Genomic DNA, 27757 nt, shown 5'->3' with positions numbered 1-27757 from the left:
GCAGATCTTTCTCAGGAAGGGGTGTGAGCCTGGGAAGCTTGGTTGAAATAAAAGATTGCTTGTGATCTCCCCACCATCTTGGTTATCTTTCTTCAGGCTTTCCTATTTAAGTAAATATCATCACCATCCAATTGTCAAAAGCCTGGAGTCATTCCTATTGCTTCTTCCTCGGCTACATCCGATCAATCACTAAAGTTTGTGACTTCTACCTTTCATATCTCTTGAAGTTGTATATGACTACATTTTTACCTTTTGTTAAGTCATGATATTATGGCAGGTTACCCTTCTTGAGTTGGCAAAGTTTGCCAAAATTTAAGGTATGAAAGAATCAAGCAGGAAGTTCCTAAAAATAAAAAATACCCTCTACTATACAACCTATGAATTCTTGTTCAATAGGCCTAATGTAGGATCTAGGATTCTACATTTTAATAAAATCCCCAAATTGACTGTCATGCAGGAGGTGCAAAGATCACAGTCTGAGTCAGTTTCCAGAGGACCTAGATTATTCTACTGCATCCATGTGGGTACCCACTTCCTGACAGCTCAGGGGGTTACTGAAAAAAATAATGTGCTTTAAGCTTCTTTTGTTCATGTATGTTTTAACCAATCTTTCTGAATGAGGAGTATATTCCTTTCAAGTTGAGCTCTATTCTTGTGCCAGGATGGGTAGAATTTAGTCAATATTTGCTTTCCCTGTAACCATGATCCCTTCTCTGTCGGCCCATAGCCTTCACTTGTCTTCTTTCTTTAGGATGAGGTTGGTTTTATAAAATGCACCTGATATATGTACATACAAAAATTTGTAATACATTTAACTTTCTAATCTCAACATTTTTTGAAAGAGGATTCCCCTCTATTCTTCTCACTATTTCTTTCTCTCGTCATTTATTTAGCAAATATTTAACAAGTGCCTTCTATGCTCCCAGGTCTGTGATGGGCACAGGGAGTTCTAAGAATGAATAAGTCAAACTTTATCCCATTTCCCATGAAGCTTTTAGTCAATTGTTAGAGGCAACCAGGAAATAAGAGCACTGTGAAACACATTCTTAAATTAGAGTTGTGGAAGGGCTATGAAGAAAAAATATATAGCATGCAATAACAGCAAATAACATGGGATCATGCACTCAAAAACACACACACACAGTATTAGATTTATCTTCTTCAGTTTTTAGCCTTTTAGATATGAATACACATAGGGAAATGAGCATCTCTTTGACCTAAACACTGGGTGATATTAGATTTGGCAGTTAATCAAGAATATGTATGGTATCTGCATGGAGTTGTCCTGGTTCCTGAAACATCCATCCATGTTTAGAGAAAACATTGTGATGTTTTTCTCACATTTGATTTAAAAGAAATAATGCCCCAATGAAACCACATTTTTGTCATAAGATTCTGTAAGACAAAGAAAACATCTTAAATCTGTGCTTGGCCAGGAAAAGATAGTGTGTTATATGTGTACAGTCAGAATAAAGACTCAAAAGGACAGATGAATGTGTATGTTAGAGATGTGTGGGGCACTGTGGTTGAGTGTGGTGTCTTTATTTGGGGGGGGGGATGTTTCAATTCTCAGGATTTGTGATTGATGATGAGCTCATCTGGAGTTGAACTCCTCCCTTAACCCCCTTAAAAATGTGGTCCACTTCTTAGATGGAGTGACTGAGGTAATGTTTGAACCTTTGCAATTATGTGATGATGATGATGATGGTGATGATGATGATGATGATGATGATGATGATGGTGATGATGATGATGATGATGGTGATGATGGGGATGATGATGATGATGATGGTGATGATGATGATGACGGTGATGATGATGAAGATGATGGTGATGATGATGATGATGATGGTGATGATGGGGATGATGATGATGATGATGGTGATGATGATGATGACGGTGATGATGATGAAGATGATGGTGATGATGATGATGATGATGGTGATGATGGTGATGATGATGATGATGATGGTGATGATGATGATGACGGTGATGATGATGAAGATGATGGTGATGATGATGATGATGATGGTGATGATAATGGTGATGATGATGATGATGATGGTGAAGATGATGATGACGGTGATGATGATGATGATGGTGATGATGATGATGCTGATCCTGATGATGGTGATGATGACGATGATGATGATGGTGATGATGATGATGATGATGATAGGGAAACTGTGACCTGAGTGCCTGAGTGCCTCTTCCATGAACAGTTGATTTCTCTGAAGCCTCTGTGCATCCCATGCAGATGAGTGTCCTGCTGAGCAGCATGTGGTTCCAGACGGGGCTTCAGAGAGAGAGCACACCAGCCCTGTCCTGTGGCCTTGGCTCTTTCTTGATAGCCGGCTGGCTGCCAGGCTCAATAAGAGAGCACACCGATTTCCAAAAGTAATGCTTTGCTGGGGCTGGAATTATAGCAGTTAGTCGCAAAGGCTTCTTTCATCTCTCTTTTCTCCTTCTTGTACATTCGGTAGGACTTCAGCTGTGAAAATATGGCCCCAAAAAAGGCAGAGGCCCTGTAATGGTCTTTAAAACACATATAGTTTTCTGATCTTGACTGTCTAAAAATGGCATGTACTATGGACTTAAATACTGGCAATGCAGCTGCAAATAAGTTATAATAACTTTCGTACTTATCTGTTGAGTCTGCTGTTTTCTCCCCCTGCAGGATTACAAAGTTCATACCTGGAAAACATGGATTGGTGAACTAGAGAAATCCCTGATTTTTCTGAGAAATGTATTAATAGTTTCCAAATGTTATGACTTAATTGTAATAGGTAGGTAGGTATTTTGTTCATCAGGAATCTGTTGGTTGAAAAATAATAGCAAGCCGACTAATGTGGCCTAACAAAAAATATACATCTATTGGAAAGTCCAGGAGTTGAAAAATTCCATCAGATATGGCTGGATCCAGGAGTCCAAATTACATAACCAGTGCTTAGTCCTTCTCTGTCCATATCTCCACTTTCCTTAATTCCTGTTGTCTTCATTACTGGACATGTGGTGACCCCTGGCAGCTCAGACTTGCACATCTTTATAGCTATCAAATGCAGTGTGGAGTCTTTGTAGGCCCTGGAGTTCACTCTGACTGGATTAACGTAGGTGGTATCACCAATCTCTGAACCAATCACCGTGGTGAGGTGGATGCAATATGCTCATTTACCAAGCCTACATCACATGACTACCCTTGAAAATGAATGTGAGTATGAAGTTAGTCACCACCCAAATCACATAGACGGAAAGTTCAGGATGGATTATTCCCCTAGGAAAAACAGGTTGCCAATTTTTAGAAAAATAAAAAAATGGACACTGGGCAGACAAAACAGTCAATGTACATTACTTGTATCATAGAACATTCAAGGACCCTTCTTACAGAGCATCTGTCTTCCTCTTGCTCTTGCCAACTAGGCTTGACCCACTATGCCTTCCTTTAGGTCCTTGAATGCACTGAGCTTCATCCTACCCAAAGTTTCCTCACTTGCAACAGGCAACTTCCATGTCTCCTGAACAAACTCTTCATGTTCATACCTCAATACTCATAACCTGCTCTTCCCTCTCTATTGTCCATCTCGATTGTCATTGTTTTCATCTCGCAAGGCCAGCCCAATTATCATTCTTGCTTCTCCCTACCCCAAACACACTGCATTGTTCCCATCTCTGTTTTCTAGAGCTATTGGAATAGCAATCAAGTTGCATTCTAGTTAGGTATTTATGCATTGGTTTCCCCAGCTAGTCTGCAATCTCTTTGAGAATCTGAGCTCAGTCTTTTGCATCTTTACATAATTAACTGGTAAAATCATATCTAAATAGCTTTTTAATATTTTTAGAGAGGTAATCATGTTCAATATTTACCTTAGTAAGCCCACTTGGAATGGGTTAATGAAATAATTTTTTACATATATTTTTACCTTGTACCTCACAAAAATCCTGTAAGGTAGGTACTATCTATTATTCCACTCTACAGGAAACTAAGGATAACTGAAATTAAGGAACTTGTCCATGGTTATGTGGCTAATAAGTAATAAAGCTGGAGTTTGAGTCTAGATCTGTTTGATTCCAAAGTCTGAGGTTTTAACCACCGTGAAAAGTCTCTCTTAGCCTGAAACTGTTTGCAAATGAGTAGCTGCTCAAATACCAATGGATGCACCAAAGAAATGCATCTTCCCCACTTTGCCTCGCCCCACCTTATCCCCACTGACAATGAACTCTACTTTCTGGATATGAAATTCTCCATAGCAATAGGTTAAATGTTAAGATATCTGCTATGCCAGTTTCTTTAAGCACCTTTAGTCCCTACTTTGCAATTGATCCACCCATGAGCACCCTGTCCTAATGGAATGGAATGGTTCTTTCTTAAATGAAAGTTCACAATATGGTTGACAATATTTTTCAAAATGCATGCCATTCATAGGGATCATATTTGCTCTTTCATATGTCAACAAAGCAGTCTAACTTGTATCCAGTAGGTGTCACTAGCTTTTCCTCTCCTGGCTGTGGCTGCAATTGAATATGAAGTTGTTCTGTTACTAAGCAGCTGCTGAAAGGGACTCATGGAATAGTGCATTAATTTCTAAAAGCTAAGTTATCCTGAATGGAGCACAGTTCTTCCCCAACCTGCACACTCCTTTCTCACTGCCAGAGAGCATAGTCATATGAACAAAAATACTGGTACTTAATGTGTATAAGAGGGCTGTGCAAGCAGTGTAAAGGTGGCAGTCTTCATAGATTACCCTTTTAACTGCTGGCTCTTTGATACTGGAATTGCTTAGAGATTATGTTGAGAAGGTGAAGACACAGATGTGTTCCAGAAAAACAACAACATCTGAGACTCAGAAAATTTGGAAAGGAGTGGTGGACTATGCCAGAAAATATTTATTCTCTGAATAGTTAGGATCGCTGAATGCCTTGTCAGAAACAGTATGTAGCCACTCAGCCAACATTTCCTGAATCTCTTCGAATAATCCAAATGATTGTAGATAATGGTGGAAATAGAATGGTTCCTATATTCCAGGAGCTTACCAGTTACTGAGACCCATTGGTTTTGCCAGTACTGATTGGGCACTTACTGAGGGACTGGGGCAGAGTGCTAGGCTACACAGCCTGATGGAGCTTGCAGCCTAGGAGAGAACATAGACATTAAACAACTCATGACCTAGTACTAGTATGTACTAGTCTGATATTAAGTAACAAATACTGTGGTAACATATAGCAAGGGAGTCTGGGGGAAGCCACACAAGGCATTTTAGGAGAGATTATTTTAAAAGGGGATCCAAACGTGAGTTAAAATTAAATGGAAAGAATGGATAAGGAAGAAGTAAAGGAAGAGAACCATGTCTGACAGAGGAAAGAGTCTACATGAAGGTTCAAAGGCAGGATAGAATGAGGTACCTTCAAAGAACTGAAAGTCTGAGGGACTGGAGCTGGGTTGGTCATGAAAAGCAGAGAAGATGGAGCTGAAAAGACTTATGGGTAGGTCCAGAGGACAACAGGGCCTGGTATACCACTTTAAGAAGTTTAAAAGGTCATCAAGGGCAATGAGAACCACTGATGGATTTGTAAAACGAAAAGTGTCATAATATCATGTGTTCATTTGTTTATCGATTCAACAACATTTAGTGTGTGCTTATATGTGCCAGCGTGCCCGGTAATGCAAACTAGTCTATAATACTAAAAGTGTAATATGCTAATTAGACTGGACGTCCTTCCGGACGACCTTCCAGATGAAGCCGAGGCTGTGAGGGAAGCCTGAGTCCCAGGTGCCAGAGGGAAGCTGGTGCCAGCAGTTGGGGGAAGGAAGGCCTGCTCTTGCACGAATTTTGTGCATTGGGCCTCTAGCAGACATATAAACTACAATGAAATACATAAAAAGTAATTCTGATTTGGGAATGAGAGAGACAGGGAAGTCATCTTAGAATGAGCAATTCCATTTATGTAACAGAAAGTTATTGGATCTCAGGATCTGTTCTAAGCCCTAGAGATGCAGCAGTGAACTAGGCTCCATCATCATCCTAAGGAATATTCACAGTGGACATTTAATAAGGATCCAGGTGCTTCGGTGTTTACATTTTTATATTCATGATCCCACCTTGTGAAAACTGACTGTGCCCCAGGAAAAGGAATCTGGACTCCATGGAGCAATGGCTGATTCCAGATCTGAAGCAGGAAATGTACTCACTGGGCCGTGTTTTCATACCCTGCGAGCAAAGATGCAACAAAGACTAATGAAGTCACATCAAAAGGACCCAGGGACCAGCTTAAGGGGTTTATTGCTAACCAAACATGGGGAAATTTGAGAACCAAACAAAAAAGTTTTTAATGTTTTTATTGATTTCATGGAGAGAAATAGAAACATCAATGATGAGAGAGAATCATTGATGGGCTGCCTCCTGCATGCTCCCTACTGGGGATCAAGCCAGCAACCGGGGCTTGTGCCCCAACTGGAAATCAGGCCCAAACAAATTTTAATGGATAAAAACCTCAATGAATTTATAAACATCTATAGGTTTTCATGATAGTTAAAAAAAATCAGCCCTAGCCAGTTTGGCTCACTGGATAGAGCGTCGGGCTGGGGACTGAAGGGTCCCAGGTTCGATTCCGGTCAAGGGCATGTACCTTGGTTGCAGGCACATCCCCAGTAGAGGGTGTGCAGGAGGCAGCTGATCGATGCTTCTCTCTCATCGATATTTCTAACTCTCTATCCCTCTCCTTTCCTCTCTGTAAAAAATCAATAAAATATATTTTTTAAAAATCATAATCCTTCCCCCACCCCCTCACCCCCCAGAAAATGCAAAAAGCTTAATTGGTCAGCATTGGAAGTAACTCCTCATTCTGAAAATTGACAAATACGGGGTAATAATTAAACATTCCCCCTGCCTTTTGTGGTTAAGCAGTACTAGGTAATGAAGAGAAGTGGTTCTTTTAAAGAACTCCAGTTAATAAGTGTGGAAGGATTGAAGATTTGACAGAATTAAGAAACCAACATTTTGCAATGTCTAATGAAATGATTGACTTAGCTAAAGATTATCATATAATAAAAACATTTTAAAAATGTATGAGGAGTTTTGCAAATGAGCATCAGGCTCTTACCCCCTCAACCCACTGCTCAGTTTAAGCATTACTCCTAGTGACAAAACCCAAAATTCTTACCACCTGAGGCATGATGAAATATATTGTACCACCCATGAGGTGTTTGTGAAAATAAAAGGTCAAACCTGAATGTAATTGACCTCTTAGAGCTACATTTTTGTTTACAAGAAATATGGTGTATAGAGAAACAAATTAAATGCTCCCATGAAGAAACAAGCAGAATTGCCCAGCCAGCATGGCTCAGTGGTTGAGAATTGACCTATGAGCCAGGAGAGGTCATGGTTCGATTCCCAGTCAGGGTACATGTCTGGGTTGCAGGCTCAGTCCCCCGTGTGGGGCCTTCAGGAGGCAGCCAAGCGATGATTCTCACTCATCACTGATGATTTTTTCTCTCTCTCTCTTCCCCTCTCTTCCTCTCTGAAATCAATAAAAATATTTTTTTAAAAAAAAGAAACAAGCAGGATCACGAGAATGTGAAATTATCTGAATCATATCCTTCAGGAATACAATAGAATAAAATGATAGAGGTAGCACTGCTCTGAATTAAAAGATTCTAAGAGACATAACCAAATACAATAGGTAGGCCTTATTTGAATACTGTTTTGAACAAATCAACTGTAAAAACAGACATTTTTTAATGTAATCAGTAAGTATAAATACAATGAATCATAAGAGAACTCAAAAAACTATTGTTATTTTCTTAGAGTTGATAACGGAATTGAAGTTACATAATGCATGTATTTTTTAGAAATGCATATTGAAGTTATATAATGCATATATTTTTAGAAATGCATATTAAAGTATAAAGGGGTAAAATGACATGAGATCTGAGATTTGCTTTAAACTATTTAGCAAAACCAAAACAAAACAAAAACCCAGAGGGTGGTATAGGAAGCTACTGTGGCAAAATCTAGGAAATTGTTGAATCGGGACATATTTTATTGTTTTTCACTATTCTATTCTCTCTTCTTTTGCATGTTAGAAACTATTCATGAGAAAACGTGACTGTGGCCTTGGGAGGTGGGGAAGGCCGAGATTCCCGGCACACAGAGGATGAAACTGGAAGCTGAAGTATCAGTTTGAGGTCACGTAGCTAATAAGGAACAGCTACGATTAGAACCCCAATCTCAAGTCTAGTGTTCTTTCCATAACATCTCCCAGTTTGTTTTTCTGGAATCTGTTCAAAGGCTACCCACTTTGGCCGAGGAGGTGACTCAAGTGTTGACCGTCAGCAGCCACTATTTTGCCCATAAACCTTGCTCTTTTGCCTAGAACTGGAAAAGAAAGCTTTGGTTTAAGACTTGGTTCCTAGAGAGAGGTAGTTTCAGACTGCTGAGTACCTGAATGGTCAGACATGAGTAGAAGGTTTGTTCATGGGCTCATTTTCTGGCTTTCCCAGGCCACAAGAGGACCTCGGGCATGCTGATCAGATGCAAGCATGTTTATTCCTGCTCTGCTCTGTACACCAGCTACCCTGACTCAAGTATGAGAACATACATAAGCAAACACACGAGTCAATGTTCATATGTAGATGGTGTCTCCAATTTTCTTTGCCTGTATAATTCTGAGAGATTTTCCTCTGTATCAGCAAAGAGGTGGGAATACTGGCATAACTAGCTCTATTTTTCAGCTGAAACATAACTAGCTCTATTTTCAGTAAAATGATGCTACGTTACCTGCCATTACTGTCTGCTCCATAGCAGGCACACTGTTAGTCGCTTTCCAAAAGTTAACTCATTCAATTCAGCATAAATTTTAATTAAAAACAAAAGTTTGGAAAACTGATTTTAGAGACCTCAAGGCTTCAGAAAGCACTGGAACTGTACTGTTTACTTTTCCTTCTCCAGAAAGCTAAGGAGAATGACCGCAGAAACACCAAATGCTTGCAGTTCTGCAAGCGTAGGTTAGAATTCTCGGCTGTCACCCATAAACGTTGCACATTACAGAGTAGACATAAGGAAGAAGTTCCTGTTTGCATTGGTTATGAAGGTGTCTGCGCAGAGCTTGTGAGGAAACTTCTTGGGATGTGGTTTTGCAGAGCAGTGGCTGTTACCAAGAAGAAAATATGTTCACAGGATGACTTAGTGGAAGAGGTTAAAAGATTATCACTGTACTGTAAGCTTTATGAGAAATCATGTCTATCTTGCTTGTGATTGTATCACCAGCACCTAACATAGTTCCTGGCCCAAAGTAGGTACTCAACAAGTAATGAATGAATGAATGAATGAATGAATGAATGAAGATGAATTTCCTCTCCTTAAAGTGTGGCCAAAACATTTGCTTAGTCATTGCCACGTAGATCAAAGCCAGGCAAGCAGTGAGATGCAATTTTGTTGTTTGCAAATTGTAAATCACAGAAAGACATAAATTCTTCCATGTGTTATAAATTGTTTGTCGTTTCTCACATCTTGATAAATGTGGCTAAAATCTGTGCATTGTTCCTCTTATGCATCCTATGAATTAAATTCGTGCTGCAGGTTTGTCCTTCTCTTAAAATCATCCATTCCTAATCCAGATGCTCCCCTGCTAAGCTTGAGCTTTAGAGATCCCCTCCAAACTTGGCCTACATCAAAGTTTTAGGTTTCTAGAGTGTCCCACACACTACTCTGTATGTATTTAATAATTTTCTACCCAACTCCAAATTTCCCCAAGTGCTCCATTGTCTACAAATTACTCAGAAATACCCAGCCTGGCAGGTTCTGCCATTGGAATCCTCTCTCCCAATCTAGCGGCCTCACCCAAAATCTCTGCTCCAGACAATTCTGACATTGGCAGGCCGTGATTGTCAGCAGTCCCAGACCAAAGGATTAATTCACTGCACTCAATCCCTTCATTTTCTAAAAAGCCTGGGAGTTCTGTTGAACCAGAAACTCCATTTGAGTTGAGTCACACTTACACAGACATTACATACAGATGCTGATGACTCAAGTTCATTTCTATGCTAACTCCAATTATGTGAAAGTGTATGTGCATATAAGAAGCATCTGATGCCTTAACCTCCTCATTTCTCATGTTTTCCTCTTGTATTAGCTCAGGTCCCATAACAAAATATCATCAGAGACTGAGTGGATTAAACAGTGGAAATTAATTTTCTTACAGTTCTGGACGCTGAAATCTGAGATCAGGGTGCCAAGATATGTGGTCAGGTTCTGATGAGAGCTCTCTTCCTGCCTTGCAGATGGCTGCCTATTCACTGTGTCCTCACATGGTACAGAGAGAGAGCTCTGGTGATGTTTCTACTTCTAATAAAGGCACTAGCCCTATTGAATTAAGGCACCACCTATGTAACCTCATGTAACCTTAATTACCTTCTAAAGGTCTTATCTCCAAATATAGTCACAATAGGGGTGAGAGCATCAACATATGAATTTGGGGGACATCATTCAGTCTATAGCACTCCCCATAATTTCTAATACCCATAATTCTAGTTGCTTGTATGTCTAAACTATGAAATGCCTCATGCATTGTTATAATTGCTCTAAAACCAGAAAACTCAATATTGCAAATTTCTGATGACTTTAATTTTTCAGACAGTCTTTAACTTTTGTTTCACAAGAACTCAGAGAGATCTGACACTTCTACACTTCATAGAAATGTGGTTCTACCAGGCAGCAGTTGAGTCTAGTGATTTGGGGAACCAATGGTGGCCTTAATCTTGGGTTCAAGTCATGGCTCTGACACTTATTAACATGTGACCTTGAGAAAATTGTTCAATGTCTTTGAAATTTGAATTTCTTATCTTAAAATGGGAATAATAATACATAATTCATTGGATTGTTATAAGAACTGAAAAGAGTCAGGGTATAAAGTACTTTTCATGATGCCCAGAACATAGCAAATAATATAAATTGGAAGATATTTTTTTAGAAAGTCAGCACTGAAAATTACTATGTAATATATACTCTGCTTAGTTCCTACTTGAGTTATCTAATTTAATCCTTACAGGACATCCCTATAGGGCAAGGATACTTATTAATTCCATTTTATAGTATTCACTGCCCCTTCTGCCCCTTTAACTCTCCTCTCCTCTGACTCCCATTATGTATAAGTTGGTACACTTGATGTTATCCTACTGATCTCTGAGGCTATGTTAAGTTTTTTAAATCATTTTCATTTTGTTCTTTAGATTGTATGATCTCAATGGACCTATCTTCAAAATTGAGATTTGAACCCAGAGCTCAGTTTTTTACTACTCTATTGTATTACCTCTCAACTGCATTGCAGTATAGCCCTAAAGGATTCTGTAATGCTGGGATCCCATTGAGGAACTATGTGAACTTATGTTTTTGTTTTATGTTTTTATTGATTTCAGAGAGGAAGGGAGAGGAAGAGAGAGATAGAAACATCAATGATGAGAGAGAAGCATTGATAAGCTGCCTCCTGCACACCCCACACTGGGGATTGAGCTTGCAACCCAAGCATGTGCATAGGTCGATGCTCAACCACTAAGCTGACAGGCTGTGAACTTATTTTTGATCAAATATCCCTTCTGCCCCTTTAATTCTTCTCTCCTCTGACTCCCTTTATGTATAAGTTAGTACACTTGATGTTATCCTACAGATCTCTGAGGCTCTGTTAAGTTTTTTAAATCATTTTCATTTTGTTCTTTAGATTGTATGATCTCAATGGACCTATCTTCATGTTTGCCAATTTTTAATTATGTCTACTCAAATTTGCTGTTGAGTCTCTCTAGCCAATTTTTATTTCAGTTGTTATACTTTTCAACTCCAGACTTTCTATTTGGTTTTTCTCTTGTCATTTTTATTTCTTTACTTGTGATAGGCAGAATAATGCCCTCTCCCCCAAAAGATGTTGATGTTATATTCCATGAAACCTATGAATATGTTACGGTATATGGTAAAAGAGACTTTGGATCTTAAGCTAGGAAGAGTATCCTTGATTATCCAAGTGGCTCAATGTAGTCACAAGTCCTCATAAAGAAAAAGCAGGAGGGTTAAAATCAGAAATGGAGATGTGAATGGAAAGAAAAGAAGGATGATACTGAACCATGAACCGAAGAATGTGTGCAGCCCTTAGAAGCTAGAAAAGTCAAGGAAACAGATTCTCCCCCAACTGCCTCTGTCTAGAAGGAACCTTTAAAGTTCCATTGTCCAATTTTAGACTTCTGACTTCCAGAGCTATTAGACAAAGTTTGTCTTGTTTGAGGCCACTAAAGTTTGTGGTGATTTGTTACCAAGTCAGTAGAACACAAATACATTATTGACATTCTCTATTTGGCCAGACATCATTCTTAACTTTCCTTTGAGTCTTTAGATATGTCTTTCTTTAGCTCTCTGAACCTATTTATAATACATGATTTAAAGCTTTGTCAATTAAGTCTAAAATCTGGTCTTTCTCAAGGATAGTTTCTATTGACTGCTTTTGTTTCTGTGTTGGGTAATACTTTTATGTTTCTTTGCATATCTCAATTTTTTGTTAAAAATTGGGCATTTTAAACAATATAATGTGCCAACTCTAGAAATTGTATTTTCTCCTTTCCCATTGTTGTTATTATTGTTCTTACTGATGTTTTTGTTTGTTTAGTAACATCCATGGACTATTTCTTTAAAGTCTGTTTTCTTTGTCATGCATAGCCATGAAAGGCTCTGCTTGGTTAGCTTAGTGGTCAGATAATGATTTGACAGAGATTTCCTTAAGTGCCTCTAACCAAATGCCTCCCATCCTTTTTTGAGATATTGTGTGTGTGTGTGTGTGTGTGTGTGTGTGTGTGTGTGTGTGTGTTGAGATGTGTTTTCATACTCTGGCGGTTTACATCTGTACCCTAGCCTTCACTTCTTGCTTACACAGGGACTCAAGACCAACCAGAAGTGAGAAGTTAGGATTTTCTCAGGTCATTCCTGGGTACCCACACAGCCTGCCTATGTACATTAACTTCAAGATCCCCAGGAATATGTTGAAGCTTTTCAAATCACCCTTCAAGACATCTTATTCTTTTTAAGTTTTTTGGCCCACCTCTTGTTTACCCCAACTGATATTGCTGTGTCGGGCAGTTGTAGTGTTAAACAGTTGCCACTGATTATTTTTGACACACCCCCTCAGGATAAGTCTTTCTTCATTGAGTGACCTCAGAGTCAAGTCAAATAAAGGTTAATCCAGAAAATGCAATTATTCTGAGGAGCCGCCGGACAGGTCAAGTAATGACAGTGCTGTGAGGTAGAACTTTATGAAGTACCCCAAACCTGATCTGCCCTTTTCTGTGGTTGCAAGGCTGTTGGTTTCCAAGACTAACATAGAACTGGAAAGAGGGAGATGGGAATAGGGTAAGTTTAAATGTCACAAAGCTCACTGTTCTTAATAAGATCCAGTTATTTTTCTTGAATAAACATTCCTTGGCTTTTTGAAAGTATTTTAATAATTTCCAGAGTTTTGAAAAAAAAATGATGGTAATCATCCTTGTCAGTGTTCTTACTGCTTTACTGGGGAGCAAATTTTTGGAGTTCTTTACCCTGCCAATCCAAAAGTGTTTCTCATGGCTTTGTTTTTGTAACAGCTTCTTTCCTCCCCACCCTTGATGACAGTTTAATCTGAGCCCTTTAACTTCATTGAGAGAAATGCTTCATTAGATGTATCAAACTGCGTATGTTTAGGGATAATCTAGTCCCTATCCAAGCCGATTTTTTTTTCTCCAAAAAATGCTATAGATGTTTGATAACCAAAATCAAGGAATTTGAAGAGGCGAAAAGAAGCAATACATCACTAGGATGTGAAATTTTGTTCCCATTTAATTTATTTTGGGTAAGGTTTGTTGAATTTTCCCCTCAGTCTAGTATAGAAATTAAAAATCTCTCTAAGCCTGACCAGCATGACTCAGTGGTTAAGCATCAACCTATGAACCAGGAGGTTAAGGTTTGATTCACAGTCAGGGCACATGCCTGGGTTGCAGGCTTGATCCCCAGTGTGGGGCATGCAGGAGGCAGCCAATCAATAATTCTCTCTCATCATTGATGTTTCTATCTCTCTCTTCTTTTCTGAAATCAATAAAATATATAGATAGATTTTAAATCTCCCTGAAAGAGAGACCCTAATCTAATAGAATGATCCCTGAGCTGTAAGAAGATTCAAATTGGGACGCTAGTTGAACAAACTGGTTGGAGGAACTGAGGAGAGCCTAAAGGAACAGAAATCAGGACACTGAAAGTTCATCATTTACATTTTCTTATCTGGGAATCCGCCTTTTCTCAGGAATCCAGAGAGATTGACTATAGTAACACCCAGTACTTGACATTCTTTAACTGCAGATGAAATCCTAGGCTGGTACCTTTAGATTTTTCTGTCATCTCTCCTTCTCTGCCCTTTAACCCCTCACCTGCCCTCCTACCTCCATTTAACAACTCAATCAACACGCTACTGCCATGGTAGTTTCATGAAGATCAGTGGCAATTTTGTAGTATCTTGTCCCAAAACATTCAGTGACTCTATTTCTCACATCCTGGGGTATAACTTATGCCTTTAATGATTTCACTTCATCATATTATTCTAGCCATATTTTTATTCTTACCTTATAAACACAAGTCCCAGCCACATTAGTGTACTTCCAGAATGCCGTGCTCCTTCCTCTCTGCCTATCTAATTACTGTATAGCCATCAAAGCTTTCCTCTTTTAGATCACTAACACTCAGAGGGATCTCAGTTGCCTTCAAATTGCTTTGTACTTGTTAGCAATATCTTTTTCGTTGCAATTATAAGTATCAGTTCTAATTGGCAATTAATTCAGGTATTGATTTGCATGGTTTTTAACTAATAAAGTTTTTAAATGTTTTATTATCCAAGTTAATTGAATCTGAGATATGTCTTATATTTCACCACATCCATTACAGAATCAGATACATGGAGGAGGCTTGATCAGTGTTTGACATAGGTAAGATGATATTTTGGCTACTTGACAATAACTCATTAACAATGGGAAAGCCTTTGTGAAAACTGCCATTGGTACACCAGTTAACTCCAGGTCTAGGTCAAGTCACCCAGACTAAGTCACGACTTCCTTATGAATATCTTGGCTCTGTGGACCAAATAGCCATGATAGGCTCTAATTTATCTCCTATTACTTTCCCCCTCACACTCTCTGCTCCAGGCACATTTGCCTTCCTAACTATTCAGCAAACATACTTAACTATTCATAGAAACCTACTTGGGGAATGTTGCTATTCCTTCTACCTGGAATACTATTCCCCAGATATCCATATCAATCACCCCCTCACTTTCCTCAAGTGTTTGATAAAATATTACATTCTCCATGGAACCTTCCCTGACTATACTATTTAAAATAGTAAGCCTTTGTCCTCCCCTCATCAACATTTCCAATCCTTTTCTCTTGCTCTATATTTCCTATTGCTTTTATTGCCTTCTATCATGTTATATAATTTACATATTTAATATATTTATCTTCTTTTTTCCCCATTAGAATTAAACACCAACATTTTTAACTGTTTTGTTTACTTACATATTCTTCATGATTTTAACAGTGCCTGCCACATAGTACATGCTCAGTAAACTTTTGTTGAATGAAGAAGTATTTGAATGACAGCTCTGTGTCAACTTGACTTGGCCACAGGGTACCCAGATATTTATTTGGTGAAATATTATTCTGGGTGTGTCAGTGAGGGTGTTTCTGGACAAGGTTAATAATGGAGTTGGTAGACTAAGTAAAGTAGATTGCCCTTCCTAATGTGGCTGAGCCCTACCCAATCAGTTGAAGACCTAAATAGAACAAAAAGGCTGAACCTCACATGTTCCTCCTGCCTAAAGTACTTCAAGTCGAGACATCTGTTTTTTCCTGCCTTTACACGCAAACCAAAATGTTAGCTCTTCTCGAGGATCAAGCCTATTGGCCTAGTGCTGAGCCTACACCATTGGCTCTCCTGGGTCTCCAGCTCACCAACTGCAGATCTTGGGACTTGTCAGCCTTCATAATTTTAGGAGACAATTTCTCATTAAATCTCTCTCTCTCATATATATAGTCTGTTTCTCTGGAGAATCCTAACTAATATAGGCTCTCTTTCATTTCTCTGCAGATTTTACCTTTCTCAACTTCCCTGCTTTTCTCTCAACTGGCATGACAATTTTTATTCCAGATCACTCAAAGAACAACAACAAAAACCCTGACTATCTAGAGCTTGGGCCTTCTTCCCTTCCCTCCTTCCACAAACAACCCCAACCCCACTTAACACAAAATGTGTAATATATTCCAAGCACTATTAGAGGTGATTTTCAAAGTTCACAACAGGAAAGCATTGTCATCTCTGATGGGCAGATAAAGAGACAAATCTCAGAAATTTAGGTGATAAGCTCAATATCATCACCAAGGAGCTCTGCCACGTACTGTTTATGGGACATTAGGTAAAGTTACTTGATAAGAACTGAATGTCTGTGTCCTTTACAATTTATTCATTGAAATCCTAACTCTCAATGTGATAGTACTGGCATGGGGGTGGGGCAGGGAACCTTCAGGGGGTGATTAGGTTATGAGGGTGGAAAACTCATGAATAGAATTAGAGCTCTCATAATAGAGACCTCAAAGTGCTCCCTCATGCTTCCACATGAGGACAAAGCAAGAAGATGAACTTCTATGAACCAGGAAGCAGGTTCTCACCAGACATCAAATCTGCAGGTGCCTTGATCTTGGATATTCCAGCCTACAGAATTATAAGAAATAAATTTATGTTATTCTTAAACCATCCAGACTATGGTATTTTGTTATAGCAGTCTGAGCAACTAAGACATTATTTAATTGATTTTGTCTCAAAAGCAGTTAATAAATTATAGCACTAAATTTTATGAGGTTGTAAGATTAAATGAGTTATTACATTATCAAATTACATATTATCATATGTAGAGTGGTGAGAAAAGTACCTGGAACATAATAAGTCTCTTATTTTAGTTCTTATTATTACCTATCTCAGAGCCTCAGTTTCCTGGACCATATAACTGGGAGGTTGAGCTAGATGAACTCTGGGTGTCCCTACCATCTTGAACACACTAGGATTCAGTCTCCATTTAAAAATAATGTTTTATTGATCTGAGAGAGAGAGAGGAAGGGGGAGGGATAGAGAGATAGAAACATCTATGAGAAAGAAACATCAATCGGCTGCCTCCTGCATGCCCCCTACTGGGGATTGAGGGTACAACCTGGGCAGTGTCCTAACAGGGAATTCAACCAGGGACCTCTTGGTTCACGGGTCAATACTCAACCCCCGGCTGGGCCAGTTTCCATTTTTACCTTGAGATATCTCCCATGGAATTGGGTGTTGAGTAGACCATGGCTTTAGTTGTCATGTGGCCCCATTTCCCCAGAAAACTATTTCCATCTTTCTGAGCCCTCTGTTTTCATTTGATTCTCTTTCCCAGGAGCTGACTCACTGCATTCATTGAATTGACTGCCACAGCTCAGTTCTTCCCTAGGACTGGATGTCCTCATGGAAGGCATCCAGGTACCTTTGTTCTCTTGGGCTACCTTTGTTCTCTTGAGCTACAGCCCCCTTCCTTTCTGTTTACCAGAAAAGATTTTAATATAAAGTACAATGTGTGTTGTTTATGCTTTCATTGATGCCTGCACTTATTCCAACATGATGCTCCTTTTGGTTAACTGTCAAAAGCCATGATTTCACAGGTTATTTTTTACTGAGCCTACTTAAAGGAACAGGAAAGATACTTTCTATAATTACCTTAAATTCAGAAGAGAATTCTACCTGCACCCTTATGAGATGCTGAAAGCAATGAGTACCTTTATGCCTTTGTTTATCTCCACTTGGCTTTGAATGGGCTCTTTAGAAATTGTATTGGTTTATGCTCAGAACCCGGAAAGAGACATTTTAAAAAGGAACAAAATGGTTCCTTGTGTGCTTCCTATTTCTCTCTCACTGGTTTTCTTTTCTTTTTTCTTTTTTTAAAAGAAAATGGAATAGAGGTCTGCCTCCAGATGTACACATGTACACCCTTTGTTCAACATTTTTTGCCTTTGCCACCTGCCTTGATTTGAAATGGTCCTTCAAGGGTTTTGATAAATCAGTTGCAAAGGTGTCTGATTTCATTGTAATATCTGTAAGTGCCTTTTCTGAAAGGCTCTTTGTATGCTACCAAAGGAAATTCACCTCAGTGAGTCTTAGGAGAATCCTAAAATCGGCTATAATATGTCAGAAAGAGAGAGAGGGAATTTTTTTTCTCTTCTATCTTTACTTTGGAAAGACATTGAGGGCATTTCAGAGGAAGCAAAGCAAGTAATGAAAGAAAAAAATAATCCTTCTGAGAGACTCTTCTGCACCTGTCTTTTTTATTTCTTTTTTGATACTGTGAAACTAGAAAGTTTAAATGTGACCTTGGGACTTAGCCCTGCATTCTTCCTTAGTCATTCACCCCTGGTAACATGAGTCCTCTTTTCACCTTAGCCAGGTGAGTGAGGAGATACTGCAGGAATTTATAGACATTGATCCCCTAATCTCACCAACTGATGCTGGCATTTCTCTTTGTGTGAGCTCACCTCTATGACCACTGGACAGAACTTGAGAATAGATGGCCACTGGCAAGGTTGAAAAGAGAGAGGGCATTTCTCCAGGGTTCTCAGGGCACCACATCATCCAAAACAATCTACAGATTATGGCTGTACAATAGAGAGTCACAGGACTTGAACTATGTGACTGGATTTTATCAATTATCAAGATGTTAAAAAATCAACCAATCCCCAGCTATCCTGTGATTTTCCAATTGATGAGCCCATGAGGATAAGACTAAATAAATGGGGGATGGAATTTTCCCCTAAAAGAAAGAGAGGTCAACTGTACTAAGAAGATAGTTACTTTGGGTCGGGGGATTAGGCAACCCACAGGACTGGAAGGAGGGGGGACTTTCTGTTTTCTAATGGCCAGGCTTCGGAGTTGGGAGAGAGCTTGTCCTCATAGACACAGGCTGAGAGCAGGAGGTGCAATCCAATCTCCACTCTGAGGAAGCAACAGCAGCAGCAGTAGGACCTCTAGTCTCCAGGCTCAGTCTTGGATCTGAGCTCCAGCTCCAAGAAACAAGGTCTGAGCCTCTGGATGAAGTAGAGAAGAGTTTCTGTCTGGGTACTTCTGCAAAGAGCTGGTTCTAGACACAGATTGTCACTGATACTAGAACCTCTCCTGACTCCGGCCGGCCAGGCACCTGGGTGGGCTTAGGGTACAAGGCTTCAATTCCATAATGAGCTGAAATCACAAGAGTTGATTGCTGAAGGTTAGAAACTCAGATCTCTAGGCATTTTATGACGCCATACCCTTCATTTGCACACTAGGAGATGCAGTGCCTGGAATTCGGGCTCTCAGAGACTCAGCCATTTGGGGCTGGAAAGATACAACTGAGTGCCAGTTTTTCTGGCTAGTTACTAAGATATTCTTCTCTTTCCCCTCTTCTTTTTCTACCTCATCACATTTCTCCTACTTGCAATTTTATCAACAATATAAATACTGTTTATTAAGTATACACTGTTTATTGGCATACCAACAGAGACTCAAAACTCAGGACATTTAAAACTGAATTCATCATCTTCCTCCCTTGACCAAATTCTTGCCTGACTTATTTTTCTGTACCACCATACATTTTCCCACCAAACTCAAAATTTCAATATTTCCTTTAATTTGTTTTTCAGCTATGTCCCATAGTCACAACTTCCTATATCTTCTTCCTTCAAAACATATTACCTCTATGCCTTCTTTTCTGGCAACATAGCCATTAAGAAAGTTCTTAGCTTCCATTCTACCAGAGGGTGACTAGAACACTCACTTTGATTTCCCTGCTATTCATCTCTCCCAGCTCAAACAGCCCTGCACACTTGCCACATAAGTAATCCTTGCATTGCACCATTTTGAACGTATCTTTCTGGCTTTAAATTTTTCAATAATTGACTTTTGTTTATAAACTTAACTCAAGTAAAGTTTATTATCTTTGGCCGCTCAAGTTATAGCCTGTAAAGTTCCTGTGAACACTGAATTAGCAAATACTGAGCCATTGCTCCTAAGGGAAGTACAGGTTTAGGATCCTGAGATCCTCTGGTCACGACACGTTTATCCACCCATCTGTACACAACCTTTTTTCGCGGTGTTAAAGGTTCTTTATTTAATATATATTATTGATTTATGAGCATTGAATTTATATCCAATAGCACTATATTTCATGCCTGAGTAAAGCTTATCTAAGGCATGCATCTTCTTTTTAAGACAGGCATACCACAGTCTTCAAGACAGCACAGCACCTCAGCACTAAGCTTATGGCCCATTTCAAACAGTGAAATCGCCAACAAAAAGCAGAGCAATGCAAAATAGCTTTCACTATATAGATCACAAAAAGGACATCTGTTTATGGTATGAAAGCAAAAAGTACAAGGACCTTGTTCAGCTGGGAATGGGTGTGTCAGGTGACTCAAATTATTTGCCACTCTATACATGTTCATCAATGACCATGAAAGTACCATGAGAGCCCTAGCCGGTTTGGCTCAGTGGATAGAGTGTCAGCCTGCAGACCAGAGGGTCCTGGGTTTGATTCCGGTCAAGGGCACATACTTTGGTTGCAAGCTTCTCCCTGGCCCAGGCCCTGGTCAGGGCACGTGCAGAAGGCAACCAATTGATGTGTTTCTCTCAGATTGATTTTTCTCTCTGTCTTTCCCTCTCTTCCACTCTCTCTAAAAGACCAATGGAAAAAATATCCTCAGGTGAGGATTAACATAAAAAACAAAAACAGAAAGTTCCCTGAGTATTAATTTGGGACTGGACAAACAAGAGATGGGAAGGCTATGTAACAAATAAACTCAGAGATCCAAACAAAAGGAGCCCATAGACCTTTCAAGAGGCTATTTTCTAGATGATAGACTTACACCTTCTGCATCTTGTCTCCAAATTTCTAATTCTTAGAACAGATTACCTGATTGGCCTAGCTTGAACAAGCTGTCCTTTATCTTCAAGGTTTTTAATCCCAGTGGCTAAAGTAAGGTAGAATTATAATTGGCCCAACCTGGCCCATTCGCCCACCACATTGGCCAGTGTGGCAGAGTCTGGTACCAATGTTAAGTCTGAGAGTGGTGATAACGACAATGATCACTACCCTATTTTCCTTCCCTCATTGAATGTGATGCCTTTTATAGGCAGTCATATTTATATTCAGCCCTATTTTATAGGTGTATGTAAACGTTTCTCATCATTCAGTCATTCATTTATTCAGTAAATATGCCTTAAGTACCTAGTAAATATAGAGATTGTGCTCAGCCTCCCCCACTGTGGGCTCTTAGAGGGCAGAGACTATGGCCTGTTCTTCTTTGACGCACTGATGGAGGCTACTAATGGGCCCAGTGGATTCCACATATAAATCATCCATACCCAAGCAGATTGAGTTTGTCCAGGAATGAGTCCTCTCATAAAGACCAGGTACCTTAATGTAGTTGACTTCATGGCTCCATAAAATGTCACTGATGTTACATTAATTTATCTAAGAATGACCCGGCTAAAAGGATTAGAAACCATACATTATATAGCAGAATAAAAATTTACATATATATTATTTTTAATGGCCCAAGGAAAAAATTCTCACAGACCTTTATAAAACATAGCACCAAAAGAAATTATTCCCTTCTCCAGCTGTGTTAAAATCCATTCATTAATTCATCAAATATCTAACCTATTTGTCAGAAATGAGCAATGGAATAAAGGTATAAAGTGGTTATACACACATGGATCTAGTTATAATGTGAAGAATAAATTAATATTTAATGAGTCTTAATGTTCAATAGTAAGCAATTCTAATGAAAAGAAGAAATTACCATTATCTATATCTTGAACTTAGAAAAGTTATAAAAACAATTAGAACACAATGACTAAAACTGTATAAAAGGCAACACAATAGATGTAGTATACAGATTTCACTTAAGTAACTATGATAGAAATTGTAAAGTCAGACAGACATCCCCAGGAAATTATATCCCCCATACGATGCCATGCTGCTCTTTCTATCTGTCCACACTGCATTTGTTCAAGGGCCAGAGAATTGAAATCGGGGCTCACACACACAAAAAAAAGAAATTTATAGGAGTTCTTTAGAACATTCAGAGCACTTTTCCAAGAAAAAGATATGATCTTTGTCCAGGAAAGCTGTGATGAAGTAGGATGTGTTCTGGATAAGACAACAAGTTCACATCTTAACCCTCCCATCCCAGCAGGTCAACTCAGCCTCTCTGATGACTGGCCATTTCGAAAGTACGTTGGGGCTGACAGTCTTGACTATCTGTGTTTTCTGAGATTTGCACTTTCCCCAAATGACTGCAACTCAATACCTACCAAAGGCTTGCTTAAAGTAGCTGTAATTTGCAAGAAAGGGTCTAAATGGACATGTTAAGAAATGTCTTCTTTCTTCTAGGTTCTCTGAGTAAAGGCCCTGTCATAAAGCAAAGTACCTGGAACACAATACCGCAGCTTCTTACAAAAATGCCTTTGTGAATTTATACCACTCTTAACTTCCATAGATTGCTGGCCCAAGAAGCATTTATTTTGAACCGCATTACTGTCTTCTTTCCTTCAAAATTTTCCTCAAATGTATGGTCCATAGATACCCAATGTCACATCTCCAGGATAATTTTTTTCCATGGAATTCAAAGATAAAGTTTGTCTTTGTAGAGTGAATCTGATGTTTTCTTGTTATCAGATAGTAAATATCATTGCAAATTACCATTTCTCTTTTCTCAGTTTCCAGGAAAGTCAAGGGCAGAATTCAGTGTTTGAGTTCATCTATCAGACAGGTATACGTTCCTGAGGGATAGAGATTTGCACCCTCTTATCCCTCCCTTTATTGCTCTAGTTTGTAGAGTGTTTAATTTTTGAAGCTGTCTCAAATGCTTTTACAATAGGTGGGGGATAAACTTAAAGCAATGCAGATCTAATTTGTAAGCCTTCCTATATTAATTCAAACTCCTGTCAAGGTCCAACATTAGGGGTAATACCTCCTTGAGTGTTTATTAAAATGCTATTTGGCACTGGAAAACGGGGGAAAGCAATCTGTGTTTTACTCTCTTGAAGACATAGCCAGTAAGAACATTCATCTAAGCATCAGTAATAATTAGATCTTAATTGTAAGGCTGTGTTCCAAGTAACATTTCACTCCCTATGGAGTAGGTTTGAGTAATCTGAGGCTCAGATTAATCTTGTCATTTGTCATGAAAGTCACGCTGAAGTAGACACTAAAGTTCAAAATGATGAGATGGAAGTATAGATCGTGAACTTGCGTCAAACCTTCAGAGGCTCTTCTCAGTTAATTAAAACCAAACCTATGGAATAGGAGCATCATGTACCTGCTGTTATATTGTTATGGAATGTAACTGTCTATAAATATACCAAAATAATTTAGTAAATAAGGGTAGCCTGCTCTTGTAACTCCGGTATGGTTTTAAATCCTTTGCTAGCCTCTCTTAGCACTTAAAATAAAACGTTAACTCCCTATATGGCCTGTAAACCTGGCACGATCTAGCCCCTGCCTAGCTCTCCAGCCTCATTTCTTTTCACTATCTTATGACTCACTCTGCTCCATTCATACTAAAGTCCTTTTTATTCCTTTAGCTTCATAATCTCTTTATAATCACAAGCTTTCACATGCAGGCTGTTCCCTCCACCTTTCCATCTTTTCATATCTGGTTCTTCCAATCTCAGTTAAAGTAATGTCATTCTTAGAAGATGCCTCACTATTGTCTATTACAACACTTGCTTATTTCCTTCCCAGCACTCATTGCCTAGGCTCTTGTTTATCATCTCTTACTTGCAATACATAGTAAGCTTCATGAAGGCAGTACCATACACATAGTTATATCCTTACGCTTAGCCAATAGCCTTGTTCCTCTTCTTAGATTACCTTGTGGACTTTTATAATTGGACCTTGCCTAGTCAAATGACAGAACCAGGTCTCTCTTATCGCAGAAAGCGGAACTGAGGCATAGAGAAGTGCAGTGACTTACCCAAGCACACAATGGTAAGACTAGACCAGAGCTCCAATCCAGGGCTCTATTTACCTTTCCATAAATGATCTACTTCCTCATTACATGTTTTCCAACAGGTGAAACTTGACCCATGTAGAGTGATCAACTCGTCCTGGTTTGCCACTGATATTGTCTGGGTGTAGCACTGCAAGTCTCAAGTCACATGAAACCCCTCAGTCCTGGGCAAATTGGATGATTTGTTACCCTACGTGGGCCGGTGTTTATGTTGTGACCTTATCCCCAATGTGCATGTTGATACATCCTCCCTCCTCTCAGTGTGTGTGTGTTACTACATTTAATAAAGAGCATGGGCCGAAACCAGTTTGGCTCAGTGGATAGAGCATCGGCCTGCGGACTGAAAGGTCCCAGGTTCGATTCCAGTCAAGGGCATGTACCTGGGTTGCGGGCACATCCCCAGTGGGAGATGTGCAGGAGGCAGCTGGTCGATGTTTCTCTCTCATCGAAGTTTCTAACTCTCTATCTCTCTCCCTTCCTCTCTGTAAAAAAATCAATAAAATATATTTTTTAAAAAATAAAGAGCATGGGCAGTACATGCTCAGATTGACTGAGATGGATGGTTTTTCAGAAGCTATTACTAGTGCAACTGATCATTGACAGAAAATCAATAAATCCAATGTTTGCAGACAATCTTTGAATTCAGCAGTATTCCCTTTCTTATCAAGGATCTAGAGTCCAACAATCCATTCTCTTGGGATAAATGTGTCTTAATTTGCTCAGGCTGCCCTAGCAAAATACCACAGGCTGTGAAGGCTTAACGTCAGAAATTTATTTTATCACAGTTCTGGTGGCTGAAAGCCCAAGATCAGGGTACCAGCAGATTGGGTTTTGGTGAGGACTCTCTTCCTGGCTTGAAGACAGACACCTTTTCACTGTGTTTTCACATGGCCTTTCCTTGATATATGCGCAGAGAGAGATAGAAAGATCTCTCGCTTTTTCATCATAAAAGGCCATCAATACTATCAAATTAAGACCCTACCTTTATGACCTCATTTAACCTTCATTACTTTTTTAAAGATCCTATCTGCAAATATAGTCACATAGGGGTTAGGGCTTCAATATAAGAATTTGGGAGTCTAGGGAGACACATTCAGTCCCTAGCAAAATGCTACCCTAGTAAAATGTTTTTTTAAGTGGTGATCTCCTCAAGTACCACAAGGGAAATGAAGACCGTGAGTGTACCCCCAGCCATGGCAAATGTTTCCATCCCTTTCAGGTGCACTTCTCATAATTCCTCAAGGTAGAAGTCATCTGGTGATGTTGTTGAAATGCATATTCTGATTAGGTGGGTCTGGAGACCTTGCATTTCTGATGAGCTCCCCAGTGTGTCAGTTCTGCCCATCTGAGACCCTCCTTAGAATAACAAGGCTTCAGCAGATACTAACAAACTGCCTCAGAAACTTGCCCCAGTGTGGTTTCTGGAGGCGGAAGTAACCTGATAGTTTCACGTGTCTATCTCTCTTCACCCTAGTGGCAACTCAGTGGTGTCACAATTCGCTCCTCTGTTTCTTCCTAAGATTAGCTTCACTAGCAAGCTCCGCTTCTCCTCCCCAGATAGCCCCCTGATGCTTGTCCTCCCCCAGTTCTCCAGGAAAGAGCATGTTTCTGGAGTTCACTTAAGCCTAGGACTTGGACAGGTCTCCAAGAGAAAATATGAAACAGCTAATCCCAAGCAGATCTCGAATTGCTGCTCAGACCCTGGGAGGACCCGATGGCAATGCCAATAGCAGAATGTCAATTTACTTCTTAAAATTGTTTTGTTCAAAAGCAATCACACAGCAGCTCTCAGGATCCCTACACTGGAATGCCTATCTGAGCAACTCGGACTTATTTGGACTACATTTTTAGCATCTTCAGTAAAACAATATACTCATAATTATACTGACACGAGTTTCTTGTGTCCTGCTAGTTCAAGGATTTTTAAGATAAAGTAAATGTTCCCCAATTAGGCTATTTTAATAATTTTCTATGCGACATGGTCTGGAGGAAGAAACATCCAGAAAATAGCCTGCTGACCTGCTTCCGTATATGGTATTAAAACTGTTCTGAAAATCACAGCTATAAAGAGAGAGAAAAAATTCTTAACCATTACTTCAGCCAGCGAACATGGTAAATTTGAAAACTTGGAAAAGTTTATCTTTAGTGCCATTAATGTCCTCGAGCCACCATACAACATTCCTTCTTTTCTGCATACCTAGTTGCCTCATTGTCATTACCCCCCTTCTCTCAAGAAAATCACTTATATCAGTTTGAGTCATTGCTATATTTTTCTCCTGATAAAGTGTATGTTTAAGCCTCACTTCTGACTACGGAAAGGACCTGGTTGTCGAAAAATAATTTCAGAGACTAGGAGGCTCACAGAAGTGACCTCCTGATACTATCTTTGAAAGAGACAATGAGCACTGACTTACTGAACATACTGTGCTGTGTGCCTTGTGTTAGTATTCTAGGTCTGCAAAACAAAATGCCACAGATCAGGTTGCTTAACCAACAGAAATTTATTTTCTCATAGTTCTGGAGGCTGCAAGTCTAAGATCAAGGTGTTGGCAAGTTTGTTTACCCTGAGGCTTCCCTCCTTGGCTTGCAGATGGCCACCTCTTCGCTGTGTCCTCACATAGGCTTCTCTATGTGTATGCACATCCCTGGTGTCTCTTCATCCTCTTCTAAGGACACCAGTCATATTAGATTAGGGCCCCACCCTTAGGTCCTCATTTCACCTTAATCACCTCCTTGAAAGGTCCTATCTCCAAATACCATCCCATTGAAGTTAAGTCTTCAATATATGAATTTCTGGAGAGCACAACTCAGTCTATAATATGCCTTTATTTATGCCTTTATTGTTTACATGACTTGACAGTGTTTCCTTTGGGGAAATACATGAGCCTTATGCCTAATGTGTTTCATACTTTTTAACTTGTTGGCTGGTGGATTCACTAGATGATAAGTGTTGGCTTGTTTCTATTGCCTTGGCTCGAAGCTCTTCTTCTTTTCTAGATAAAGAGAAGGGAACCTAAAACAGCGACTTCCTTTATCCTTCCTCTTACAAAATCTGCCTTCCAGTTGCCTCTGCCTAGGAGGGACCTATTGAATGGGAAGCACAAAGTCAAAGAAGTTGATAAAACAAAGATAATTGTGTAGGTCAATATCTGCTTGTCCTCAAATCTATATATTCTCTGTCCTTCCTCTGCTCTTATATGTATTTCAGGGAGTCATATTTCCCAGGCTCCTTTGCTCTCTATTTCCTCAGTAGGATCAGTCAATGGGACCCACTGGTGGAAGGCTAGAAGGTAGAAGCTAGAGAAGTACTTTTCCCACCTCTCTCTTCGCTTCCTGTTGTGTCTCTTGCCCCACTTTTGAACTTTGATGACACTACATCTTATTGTGCCTCCAGCCCCAGATATGGCAAACCAGAGAGAGAAACTCAAGATTAGACAGCCATTAGTTCTGCTGTTACTAATCTCCCAGTTGTCTCACTGCCCCCACCCTTTTTTCCTTCAGCTCTGACACTGGTTTAACCAATTTCCCCAATCAAATTTCTTATGCCGAAAAATCCAAAAGTGGTTCCTGCTTCCTAGCTGATACAATAATCATTGCACCTACTTCACATTGTAGGAATTAAGGCAGAGAACAAGTTCAGCACATAAGTGC

At 39.5% G+C, this 27757-nt stretch overlaps 1 protein-coding gene across 1 annotated transcript in view; it reads right to left on the bottom strand.

The window, feature by feature from the left end:
- LOC102774183 (U6 snRNA-associated Sm-like protein LSm3) overlaps positions 1 to 19838 on the bottom strand; it is a 42848-nt gene extending 23010 nt beyond the window's left edge. Inside the window, 1 exon segment of the mRNA XM_015557958.1 lies at positions 19785 to 19838. Coding sequence (XP_015413444.1) covers positions 19785 to 19838 — 54 coding nt within the window.
- Between the last annotated feature and the right edge of the window lie 7919 nt (positions 19839 to 27757).

Source organism: Myotis davidii, unplaced genomic scaffold (genome assembly GCF_000327345.1).
Source record: "Myotis davidii unplaced genomic scaffold, ASM32734v1 scaffold107, whole genome shotgun sequence".
Taxonomy (NCBI): domain Eukaryota; kingdom Metazoa; phylum Chordata; class Mammalia; order Chiroptera; family Vespertilionidae; genus Myotis; species Myotis davidii.
The sequence above is the reverse complement of the archived record's forward strand: the minus strand, read 5'-3'. Positions and strand labels throughout refer to the sequence as shown.